Consider the following 12,784-nt stretch of genomic DNA (forward strand, 5'->3'; position numbering starts at 1 on the left):
ATATTAAATGGAATCCAGATCAGATAGTAGATCGAGCAAGGAAAGCATTCACAGAATTTTGGAATGGATCGTCAGAGACTCTGCAACCTTCACTTACTTGTTCTAGGGTTTGGGAGCCTCCGACAGCAGATGGGATGAAAATAAATTCCGATTTCTCTTGTTCTCCAGCCGATAACGGAAGGGGATTTGGCTTTCTTCTAAGAAATTCTGATGGGATTTGTAGTAGAGCTTTCTCGATTCCTGGAGATTGTTGCAGCACCCTCGCGGGCGAAGCCATGGCTCTCAGAGAAGCGCTGATGTGGGCTCGAGAGGAAGGACTGCTGAATGTTATCTTCGAGTGTGACTCGATGAACCTGGTTCATCTTGTGGAAGATCCCTTTCTCCCATGTGATTTGGATGCTCATCGTGTGGTAGATGATGTCCGGCGTCTCATCATGTCTGAACCGTCGTGGTCGGTTCGTTTTATCTCTAGATGGGCTAACTGTGTAGCCGATTGTCTAGCTAGGAAGGCCCTATCCTTGACAAGTAGGATGGTTTGGTCTAATTCCACTCCTTGGCTTCTTGAAGCTTGTACTCAGGATGTCTTGGGCTCTTGTCCCCCTCTTAATTAAATCTCCTTTTACCAAAAAAAAAAAAAAAACCCCCCCCACAAAAAAAAAAAAAAAACAAAAAAAAAAAAACACCCCCCCCAACACCCCACCCCCCCAAAAAAACGCCCCCCCAACAAAACACGCGAGAGGCGTCCCCCCCAAAAAAAAAAAAAAAAAAAAAAAAAAAAAAAAAAAAAAAAAAAAAAAAAAAAAAAAAAAAAAAAAAAAAAATTTTTGGCGAGATGTGTTGTAAAAAAAAAACTCTTAACAGCTTTATGTTTTTGATTGATTTATTATCTTATTAGTCAATCAATATAAATTAGCACCTCTCCAAGCAACACAACTCAATAAGTCTATTCTCTTTTAGCTCCGCCATGATTCAGCACATTCTAATATTGCTCGGACTTCTGATGGTGGCATATACCACTGTAAGAAAAATGATATTTTCTTTCTTCTATTGTTCATTATTTTCAGCAAGCTTATTGCTTGTTATTGATTTTTCATTTTTACTTGTTCAATGTCGTATGAAAATTATAGGGTTATCAAGCTGAAAATGCCTTCTCTAGATATTGGGAAGAGCAAATCGGTCTTCCACACCCTCCAAGTTGGCTAGTTGCGAAGGCATCTCCATTGGATTTCCATCAGACAACAATGTTTATGAAACTTATGGAACAAAATGAATTGACTTCCCATTTGCATTCATTTTGTGAGCAAGCTAATGTTGCTTGTCCTACGAATGCAACAAAGGCAAAGATAATGGACAGCCCAACCTTGTTATCAACAGCAAAGTGGAACATTGCCAAATATAAATATGAATATCCAAATGAAACACCCTTACCAGTTGCTAGTCAGGAGGGACTGCCATTTTTCCGAGAAGCAATGGTGAAAGAGGGACGGTTCATGTCTTTTCTTGACATAAGAGACCCAGTGCCTTATAGATCATTCTTGCCGAGATCTTTGGCTTCAAAAATCTCTTTTTCCTCCACTAAGATCAAGGAGTTGAAGAAGGTTTTTGCGGTGGCAGATGAATCAAACATGGATGATTATATTCAAGACACCATAAAGACATGTGAGAAAAGTCCCATTAGGGGAGAAGAGAGAACTTGTGCGACTTCTGCTGAGGATCTAATTGATTTTGTGGTTAAGAAATTCGGGCATATTGTACGATTATGGACCACTAAGAGTGTCGAAGGATTGTATGAGAATGTCACAATTGGAGCTGTGAAACTCATCTATGGAAACCATTCTGAATCACCAATGATTTGCCATAGTCAGCCATTCCCATTTCAAGTTTATTATTGCCATGTTTTACATAAAGTAAAAATATATTCAGTTGATGTTTATGTTGAAAAGAGAGTGAAACATGCGATCATGTCATGTCACTATGATACAATAGCTTGGAATCGAGACCACCTTGCTTTCAAACTTCTAGGTTTTGGACCAGGACTAATTGAAGTCTGTCATTGGATAAATGAAAATGGAATTGTATGGGCAATAGCTCAAGGTTGATTAATATTTTAAAGATTTTATTATCTTATACTTAATAAATAATGACCTAATTGTCCATCTTTTTAAAGATTTTATTATCTTGTATTTAATAAATAATGACCTAGTTGTCCTTCTTTCCGGTTAAGTTTATGGATTTAAAGGATCAAAGAAATTATAGGCTTCAGATATTTTAGTATTTTGGTACACTATCAACTCTTAGTCTCTCATAAATTATATCTTTTTTATTTTTTGATGTGTTGAATAAATTATATCATCTCATAAATGTATGAAGATGTTAGGCTGGTGACATGATCTTCCAGGTAGCAACTCTGTACCTTGAGATTGATGGGGTGGGATTTCATTACGCTTCGTAAGCATGTTTCATTTCAAAATTTATGGGAAATGAAAGAAATGAGAAAGCCATTGCCCACTGCCCTAAGCTTTCCTATTTCAAAGGAGTGAAATTTACAAGTAAAATAAAAGATGTGGATTGAGATCTCCTACTAAATAAGCTTTCGTATTTTTAGAAAAATAATTATGGAAGGTTAAATCACTTGAACGGGCACTTTTGTTGGAGCTCTTTCAAACATTTCTCCTTAATTTAATTAGAGACCTAGCATGATCCGTGGAGTCTGGTACTATTCTCTCTCTCTTCTCTCACTGCTTTCCATATTGAGAATCTGAGATTCTGAGATATATTGTTACCAGTGGATGTAATGGGTTCTAGAGTTCATTGACGAGGCAAGGCAGTGGGGAAATGTTTGTGAAGAAGCAAAGAAGATTGGAAACATGGATGCTCGTGAAGAATCAAAGGAAGATAAGAATGCTTGGATATTGTTTACTCAGTCATCGGAGACCTTTTTTCTTCATGGGTTTTCTGTTTCTTCACATCTGATCTTTTTATTAATTTTATCCATTTACTGGGTTTGCAAGAAATGCACCAAGCCCCACCTTGAAAATTCAAAATCAGCGTTGAAGAATTCCTGCATTTTATACTATTGGGTAGCCCTTATATGTTGCATGGGTGTATCCTTCTGTGATCTACTCCTATGCATGTTAAATTACTTCTTTGTGTATAGATCTGGTTGGTCTGTTCTAGAGATTGTTGCTCAATTTGACTTTACATTGGGAACTCTTACATGGTTTGTCATCTCTGCTTACCTCTTCATCCATTGTTCTCATTCAGTGGAACATAGGTTCCCCATTTTGCTAAAGATTTGGTGGGTCTTTCACTTCCTAATGTCTAGCTCGTATCTTATCATACTTCTCCATTTGTTTAGGAAACATTCATCCTTGTCATTACCACTATGGGTTTCTAATGCGACATCAGTTGTTGCTGGTTTGTTCTTATGTTATGTTGGGTTGTTTGGAAAGGGACGACAAGACAAAGATTTTCATCTCTTGAAGCCTCTTTTGGAAACTAATCAAAACAAGGGTGACAGTAAACAAGAATCATGTGTTGGTGGAAAAAATATAATCCCTTATGAAAATGCCAATGTTGTTAGTACTATCACTTTTGCTTGGATTTACCCATTGCTTGCACTTGGGCGTAAAAAAACATTAGACCTCGAAGACGTCCCTCAACTTGCCAATTGTGATAGTGCCAATGTGGTCTTTGCTAGTTTTAAAAGTAGACTTAAATTATATTGTGGTAATGGTGGTCGGATAAGCACACTAGATCTCGCTAAGGAACTGATTTTCTTTATGTGGAAGGAAATACTATGGACTGGTCTATTATCTATTTTATCCACATTAGCATCTTATGTTGGGCCATATCTTATTGATGCTTTTGTTCAGTACCTCAATAGCTCTCATCAACTTTCTCATAAAGGCTATGCATTGGTATTCATGTTCTTTCTCTCAAAGCTCACAAGGGGTCTTTCAGATAGGCATCTGTTCTTTCTATTGCGAAAGATGGCAATTAGGGTCCGTGTTGCTCTTTTTGTAATAATCTACAGAAAAAGTCTCAAAGTTTCTGGCCATGCAAAGCAAGATCACCCTAGTGGGGAGAACATTAATTTGGTGTCTGTTGATGCTGAGAGAATTGCAATTTTCAGTTGGTACTTGCATGATATATGGAGGGTCCCTATCCAAATTGTTCTAGCATTGTTGATTTTGTACAAAAACCTTGGGCTTGCTTCACTTGTTGCTTTGGTTGCCATAACGATCTTGATGTTAGCAAATTTTCCACTAGGAAAATTACAAGAGAAATTTCAAAGAGAATTAATGGACTCAAAGGATCAAACGATGAAGGCAACATCTGAGGTTTTGAGGAATATAAGGATTCTCAAACTTCAGAGCTGGGAGATGAAGTTTATGGCAAAGATAATCGAACTCAGAAAACTTGAAACAAGATGGATAAAAAAATTGCTCTATACCTTAGCTATGACTTCCTTCTTTTTCTTGTCTGCTCCTATGTGTGTCTCTATGGTCACTTTTGGGTTTTGTGTGCTTATCGGAATTCCATTGGAGTCAGGAAAGGTTTTATCTGCAATTTCAACATTTGAGATATTGCATGTTCCTATTTATAATCTCCCAGACGCAGTCTCCATGATAGTTCAAACTAAAGTTTCTCTCAACAGGATAGCCTCTTTCCTTTGTCTTGATGATTTTCATTCAAGTATAGTACAAGATCTTCCAAGAGACAATTCTGATGTTGCAGTTGAAATGGTTGATGGAAATTTCTCTTGGGACCTTGATTCCCCTCATATAACATTAAAGAATCTTAATTTTCTAGTCTATCAAGGTATGCGAGTTGCAATATGTGGTTCTATTGGGGCAGGTAAATCAAGCTTACTTTCATGCATACTAGGGGAAATGCCAAAAATATCCGGAACAATTAGGTTGAATGGGACAAAGGCTTATGTTGCACAATCATCTTGGATACAGAGTGGTAAGATTGTAGACAATATACTATTTGGTAAGGAGATGGATGAAGCAAGATACAAAATGATTCTTGAAGCATGTTCATTGAAGAAAGACTTGGAATTGTTTGCATTTGGAGATCAAACTATCATAGGGGATAGAGGGATCAATTTAAGTGGTGGACAAAAGCAAAGAATTCAAATTGCACGTGCTATGTACAATGATGCTGATATTTATCTACTTGATGATCCTTTCAGTGCATTAGATGCTCACACGGGAAATCATATATTTAAGGTAACTTCTCTTTGACAACTACATCAACTGTTTTCATGGATTAAGAATGGTAGGAAATATACATCTTATTGCTTATATGGTTTTGAGTAGTTTTTTTTTTACTATGATGCTTATCATCATCTTGGATGAATAAAAATGTGAATATTTTAATTTCATTGACAGGAATGTATATTGGGAATGTTGAAATCAAAAACAATAATTTATGTTACACACCAAGTAGAATTTTTACGTTCGGCTGATCTTATCCTGGTGAGAATATGTTATCCTTTTTCCTTGAGTTTTATTTTCATATTAGTTTTAGAATAATTATTAATAAATTTTTATTTGGTAGGTTATGAAAGATGGCATGATTGTTCAAGCAGGAAAATACAAGGACATTCTTGATTTAGGATCTGACTTTATGGAGTTGGTGGATTTACATAAGAAAGCTTTATCAAAACTTAATTCTATTGATCATAGCCTTACTTCGGATGATTTAGTTAATAATGAGGAAGATGATGATAAACATCATAGTAAAAAACCTACTCAAGATGATGAAGAAAGTGATCCTCAAAAGCACAAAACAGATATACTAGTTGGGCCACAAGGACAACTTATCCAAGAAGAAGAGAGAGAAAAGGGTAGTGTCAGTTTTTCAATATATTGGAAGTACATTACTGCAGTATATAAAGGAGCTTTGGCACCATTGATATTATTGGTGCAAATTCTATTTCATCTTCTCCTAATTGCCAGTTGCTATTGGATGGTGTGGGCTACTTCAATGTCAAATGATGTGAGACCTTATATTTCAAGATCCACTCTCATTTTTGTTTATATTGCTTTAACTTTTGGAAGCTCTCTTTGTGCACTCATGAGGTCTATGCTCATTGTGACTGTTGGATACAAAACAGCCAATTTACTTTTCAACAAGATGCATTTTTGTATTTTCCATGCTCCACTATCATTTTTCAATTCTACACCAAGTGCAAGGATTCTAAATCGAGTAAGTAAATATACTTATTTAATATTTGGATCCAAATAATATTGTTTTTGTGAAATATTTAATATATAATTTAAAATTTTAACCATTTTTATTATACAGGTATCTACAGATCAAAGTGTGATCGATACATCTATTCCACATCAAATAGAAGAACTTCTTATCTCAATTATAGGATTTTTAGGAGCTATTGCAGTGATGTCTTTGATTGCATGGCAAATGATGATACTTTTTATTCCAATGATGGTGGCTTGCATTTGGTACCGGGTATTTATGTGGTCACTTTCTCTTCTTCCTATTAAAGCTTCAAATCAAACTCAACCATAATCTTCATAAACCTTAACAAACTATATATAATTCAACTTGGCTCAAGCTTTGGTAAATCCAATAAAATATGAATTTGCTCTTTTTTGTTCATCCAGAAGGGAAAAAAAGGCATTTAGTGGTAAATGCATACATGCTTGGATTTGGAAATATTATTTAAACTTTAATTTATAAGAATCTGTTTGATAAATCACATACTTTCAGATGAAGGAATACAAATCCGTAATATTTTCCTTGTTCTGGAAATTTTTATAAAAAAGAAAGACTAATCAAGACCAACGTCGTCATTCGTCAAAGTACACACATTGTGTAAATAATTTCTCATCTTTTCAATATCAATAGCTAAATAACAAATTAACAAATAAATGTGAAAATACATACTTTAAAATGAACAATTAAAGTTGGTAAATGCTTATTAATTAATAAATAAACAAATAATGAGTAATTCCCGATAACTAAATATCAAGCAATAAAAAGAGAACATTACTTTTATGACCTAACAAAAAGTCTGTGTTATAGACATGTTTTTAGCATAATGATGGCAGCCTTCTTTGTAGAGGCAATAAGTCCAAGGAGGTCATGGATTTGAACCTCTGTTTACCATACATTGTCCTTCTCTCACGCCTCCCCTCGGGTCCTGTGGGCCCCAATCACTGTGAGTGAGTGATTCAACATGTAAAGGCATTGACACTTGGCCTAAGAGAAGACTCAATTGGCATTGTCTTACCCTTTTTATTTTTAATTATATTTTATATTTTTCTTTAATTTCCATAAGTTGCATAGGATTAGACTATACTATATATCTAATCCACTATCGAAAAAAAGACCAAAAAAACAAAAAAAAAAAGAAAACAAAAAAAAAAAAAAAAAAAAAAACCAGAAAACAAAACCAGGACAAAAAAACCCACAAAAATAAAAAACCAAAAAAAAGAAAATAAAAAAAAAAAAAAAAACAAAAGAAGAAGCAGGTATAAAGATAGGTAGGAAACATCGATTATGTTCTGAGTTAAAAAAACCTTATACTATTGTTTATTACTGAAATATTATTAATCATAGTATCTAATTTGTTTTTTTTTTTTTTTTTTTTTTTTCTTGGATTAGCAACTCTATATATATTCAACACGGGAGTTGTCACGACTGATTAGAGTATGTCAAGCTCCAATAATACAACATCTAACTGAATCTAGTTTAGGTTTAACTACAATCAGATGCTTTGATCAAGAAAAGAGATTTATGGATACAAACTTCAAGCTGGTGGATAGGTATTCCCGGCCCAAGTTTTATTTCTCTGCAGCAGTTGAATGGTTATGTTTTCGCATGGATATATTGGCATCAATCACTTATGCTATCTTTTTGATTTTCTTGATCTTATTGCCAAAAGGAGTGCTTGACCCTGGTAAAAAGCTGATCTGAAATCTTATAAAGTCATTCTTTAGGGCAACCTTACCAATTGTTTTAAACATATTTTGTTTTCGTTTTTTTTTTCAAGGCATTTTGGGTTTAGCAGTCACATATGGACTTGGTTTAAGTATGCAAGGAATTGTCTGGGATCTTAGCAGTCTGGAGAACAAAATGATATCCGTTGAAAGATTACTACAATATACATGCATTCCTAGTGAATCTTCTTTGTCAACAGAAGAAACTACACTCAATCATCAATGGCCTTCACATGGGAAAGTTGATATTATTAATCTACAGGTAATTATCTTATTTAAATTGCTCTAGTCTTTAACTCCTTATTTACTTACTTATTTATGTAGGTTCGGTATGCCCCACGCCTACCTTTAGTCTTACGGGGTCTCACATGCACTTTTCCTGGAGGAATGAATATTGGCATTGTTGGTCGAACGGGTAGTGGTAAATCAACTCTTGTACAAGCTCTCTTTCGCATTCTTGAACCTACAGCCGGTCAAATATCGATAGATGATATCAACATATCCAAGATTGACCTTCATAACTTGCGATCAAAATTGAGTATCATCCCACAAGATCCAACAATGTTTGAAGGGACTTTAAGAATCAATCTTGACCCACTTGAGGAATACACTGATGAACAGATCTGGGAAGTATGTTTTGCTTTTCTCATGTTGATGAATAATCTATGATTATGAAAAATAGGTTATGAATGTGTATGATCCTTATTGATGTTTACACACACCAAACAAATCCATCACAATTGACTAATTGGGACATGCATTTGTGTTAGCGCTTTCCTGCGGTCATCTTGTCCAAGACATGCATTGATTATCTTAGCTAGGAAGAGAAGTGCTTTGTTTTTATTGCTCCATTTTCTATTGCTCTTGATATCTTGTTCTTCTTCACCTCACGTCACTCCCATATCATCTTGAAAAGTGAAGTCAAGTGGCATGTTGACGTGAAATTTTATTTTCTTGTCACTAGGCTTTAGATAGATGCCAACTTGGTGACAAAGTTAGAAAGACAGAAGGAAAGCTTGACTCAGCAGGTTGATTTCTTCTCATATGCTATTAAAGTTACTCAATATCAATTTATGCTTACAAATCTACAATCCCTTTGATTTCTTCTCATTTGCTATTAAAGTTGCTTATACCAACTTTATCCATGCAAATGCACAATCCCTTTCGATAAAAAAGTAAATTAAAATAAGATCATGAATTAATAAGATATTTGACATGGTAAATGTATTCATAGTGGCCGAGAATGGAGAAAATTGGAGCATGGGTCAACGGCAATTAGTTTGTTTGGGACGAGTATTACTCAAGAAAAGCAAAGTATTAGTACTTGATGAAGCTACTGCATCGATGGATACTGCAACTGATTATTTACTTCACCAAACCATTAGGAAACACTTCTCAGAATCTACTGTCATCACAATTGCACATCGGATAACATCTATTATTGATATTGATATGGTCCTGCATCTCGATAATGGTAAGTATTTGGTAGCTAATATTTAGTACATCTATTCTTGCTATTTTTTATTTTTATTTTTTTTAAACTTTTGCCTACATTAATTCAAAAATATTTGGTCTTAGCAGGCATTATATTGGAATATGATTCACCAGCCAAATTACTAAGAAATAAGTCTTCATCATTTGCTAAGCTCGTAAAAGAGTATACTCAAAGATGTAATTCCTAGAATAAGAACTTTAACTGCTCAAATTGTAATTTAACTAGATTAATGCATTAGATAGGAGTGTAATGTATTTTTAGTGGTTGACAGAATTTGTTGGTAAAAACTGGAATAGACATGAGAGTTGCTTGTAATTCTTTGATTGGTGTTGGAGTTCAATTAAACTATATTTTAAGTGTGACTGACAGATAATTTGCTAGCAGAAGAAAAGCTATCAAATTTGCTCGTAATTATTTGAGTTGTCTTTGTAATTGTGTGTAGTCTTCTGTATTATTCAGTTCTGGCTATGAGCAGTTGTTGTTGAATAATAAATGTATATTTTGATTTAATTATTTTAACCAGTTCCAGAAGCTAGTTTTCCTGAGTTTCTCGTCCATACAAATTTTTGCCACCTTTAGCTATACAATATGACTCAAGAATCAAAATTTGCTCCTTATTACCCCAAAAAATTGGTAGTTTGAAATGTTCCTGTAGCAAACCATGTGGGAGGCTTTAGACCTCAAAATGTATGGACGAGGTTCTTCACAAACAAAAATATCCTTAATTCAATTTATATTTTTGGGCATTAATTTTTTTGGTTGATGTGTTGTTTATTTAAGACTCTTAACAGCTTATGTGTTCGATTGATTTATTATCTTATTAGTTGAAAATTACATTGTTTTCTCAATCATTATAAATTAGCACCTCGCCAAGCAACAAAACTCAATAAGTCTATTCTCTTTTAGCTCCGCCATGATGCAGGACATTCTAATATTGCTCGGACTTCTAATGGTAGCATATACCACTGTAAGAAAAATCATATATTTTTTTCTTCTATTGTTCATTAATTTCAGCAATCTTATTGCTTGTTACTGATTTATAATCTTTACTTGATCACTGTCGTATGAAAATTATAGGGTTATGAAGCTGAAAATGCCTTCTCCAGATATTGGGAAGAGCAAATCAGTCTTCCACACCCTCCAAGTTGGTTAGTTGCAAAGGCATCTCCATTGGACTTCCATCAGACAACAATGTTTATGAAACTTATGGAACAAAATGAATTGGCTTCTCATTTGCATTCATTTTGTGAACAAGCTAATGTTGCTTGTCCTACGAACGCAACGAAGGCAAAGATAATGGACGGCACAACCTTGTTATCAACAGCAAAGTGGAACATTGCCAAATTGAAATATGATTCTCCAAATGAAACACCCATACCAATTGTTAGTCAGGAGGGACTGCCATTTTTCCGAGAGACAATGGTGAAAGAGGGGCGTTTCATGTTTTTTCTTGACCTAAGAGACCCAGTGCCTAATAGATCATTCTTGCCGCGATCTTTGGCTTCAAAAATCTCATTTTCCTCCACCAAGATCAAGGAGTTGAAGAAGGTTTTTGCAGTGGCAGATGAATCAAACATGGATGATTATATTCAAGATGCCATAAAGACATGTGAGAAAAGTCCCATTAGGAGAGAAGAGAGAACTTGTGCGACTTCTGCTGAGGATCTAATTGATTTTGTGGTTAAGAAATTTGGACATAATGTACGATTATGGACCACTGAGAGTGTCGAAGGATTGTATGAAAATGTCACAATTGGGGTTGTGAAACTCATCTATGAAAACCTTTTGGAATCACCAATGATATGTCATAGTCAGCCATTCCCATTTCAAGTTTATTATTGCCATGTTTTACATAAAGTAAAAATATATTCAGTTGATGTACATGTTGAAAAGAGAGTGAAACATGCGATCATGTCATGTCACTATGATACATCAGCTTGGAATCCAAACCATCTTGCTTTCAAAGTTCTAGGTTTTGGACCAGGACTAATTGAAATCTGTCATTGGATAAATGAAAATGGACTTGTATGGGCAAAAGCTCAAGGTTGAGTAATATTTTAAAATTTTTATTATCTTGTACTTAATAAAATAATGACCTACTTGTCCCTCTTCTTTCTTGATAAGTTAGGCTTCTCTCTCTCTCTCATATGCTCTTGACTGCATCACTAAAAGGGTTCTCCCACTCTCTTTTCTTTGACCATGCCACTACAGTGAATCTTCAAAATGCCAACTAATTGCTGGTTAATCTTATCCATGTGTTTTCTTGGTAAGATAGGCTTTACATTTTAGATAGAGACATATACATATTATAAGAGCCATAACCAATATTTGTGGTCTTCATTTCCTCCACAAGATTACATTTTCCACTTTAATAATGTGTAACCAATTTTACCTACTTCACAAGATCTCTCATCATCTCTCTCTAGTCTCTCTCCCTACACATAAGATCATATATATGTGTTGCCATGCTCTCTTAGTAACTACCTCAATTCACTTCACACTAGATAGAGATGGAGATGGATAAAGCAGCACCCTTGACTATGTTTGTTCAGACCGATACAACCGGTTTCCGGGAGCTTGTTCAGCGGTTAACCGGTCTATCCTCCCACGGTGTTGATTGCCAATTACCATCCCCTAGGTCCTGTAATGAAGAGGCAGCACCAAGGATCACAGGCTTCAGGAAGGCAGCGTCCAAACTCTATGAAAGACGACGATACATTATGTCTAAGCTGGAAGTAACCAAACCCGGTTTGAAAAGCAAGCCGGGTCCAGCCATTCTCCAACATCATAAGGCTGGCTTTTATTCCACCGAGCTGGTTTTTTCCCCTACTGGGACTGTTAACTTCAGCTTCATTGCTAGCCCTTTCGGTACCCCATCAAAGGCTTTCTCAAACCTTTCCATCAAAGAAGAAACATCAGAAGAAGCACCAAAAGAAGCATGTGATATCGATAGAGAAGAAGAAGAGAAAGCGATCAAAGATAGACGGTTTTACTTGCATTCTTCACATCGGTGCAGACAGGGAAATGCTGAACCGGAATTACTTCACCTCTTTCCACTCGTCTCTCCCAAAACCATCTCGTGAATGTTGGAATTCAGATCAGATTAGGGAACCGAAAGACTCGAGATTGAATGATTTTGCCAGTGGCGTTATAATGGAAGAGTTCTATTGTTGTTTGTATTTCTATTTATGTTAGTGTCTCTTAGGATATGAATGGGCCTCATACAAGCCCAGCCCAATGAGCCCAGACCATGTTTCCATGGGCCTCAAAGCTTTGTAATATTCCTTTTGAATCCTCCATTTGTGTTTTGACA

At 35.3% G+C, this 12,784-nt stretch overlaps 2 protein-coding genes and 1 pseudogene across 2 annotated transcripts; all 3 read left to right on the top strand.

The window, feature by feature from the left end:
• The first annotated feature begins 2,867 nt into the window (after nucleotides 1-2,867).
• On the top strand, nucleotides 2,868-9,658 carry LOC149026885 (ABC transporter C family member 3-like). The gene is made up of 10 exons (XM_089146029.1): nucleotides 2,868-5,237; nucleotides 5,400-5,486; nucleotides 5,569-6,219; nucleotides 6,319-6,483; nucleotides 7,642-7,936; nucleotides 8,030-8,238; nucleotides 8,301-8,606; nucleotides 8,941-9,004; nucleotides 9,211-9,450; nucleotides 9,558-9,658. Exons 1-10 carry the CDS (start codon nucleotides 2,868-2,870, stop codon nucleotides 9,656-9,658), a joined length of 4,488 nt encoding a protein of 1,495 aa, XP_089002155.1.
• Nucleotides 9,659-10,384: 726 nt separating this feature from the next.
• On the top strand, nucleotides 10,385-11,520 carry LOC149026886 (polygalacturonase-1 non-catalytic subunit beta-like). Its single transcript, XM_089153832.1, has 2 exons — nucleotides 10,385-10,438; nucleotides 10,549-11,520. Exons 1-2 carry the CDS (start codon nucleotides 10,385-10,387, stop codon nucleotides 11,518-11,520), a joined length of 1,026 nt encoding a protein of 341 aa, XP_089009958.1.
• A 467-nt stretch (nucleotides 11,521-11,987) lies between these two features.
• Nucleotides 11,988-12,554, top strand: LOC149026887 (VQ motif-containing protein 31 pseudogene; annotated as a pseudogene).
• The last annotated feature ends 230 nt before the right edge of the window (nucleotides 12,555-12,784 follow it).

Source organism: Hakea prostrata, chromosome 1 (genome assembly GCF_041222555.1).
Source record: "Hakea prostrata isolate BN-2017 chromosome 1, UWA_Hpros_2, whole genome shotgun sequence".
NCBI lineage: Eukaryota > Viridiplantae > Streptophyta > Magnoliopsida > Proteales > Proteaceae > Hakea > Hakea prostrata.

Coding starts and splice junctions, on each gene's coding strand:
- LOC149026885 (XM_089146029.1), top strand. CDS start 2,868: ATGGATGCTCGTGAAGAATCAAAGGAAGATAAGAATGCTTGGATATTG. Junction 8,239..8,300: donor TTGATATTATTAATCTACAG/GTAATTATCTTA, acceptor TTATTTATGTAG/GTTCGGTATGCCCCACGCCT. Junction 9,005..9,210: donor AGGAAAGCTTGACTCAGCAG/GTTGATTTCTTC, acceptor ATGTATTCATAG/TGGCCGAGAATGGAGAAAAT.
- LOC149026886 (XM_089153832.1), top strand. CDS start 10,385: ATGATGCAGGACATTCTAATATTGCTCGGACTTCTAATGGTAGCATAT. Junction 10,439..10,548: donor TAATGGTAGCATATACCACT/GTAAGAAAAATC, acceptor TGAAAATTATAG/GGTTATGAAGCTGAAAATGC.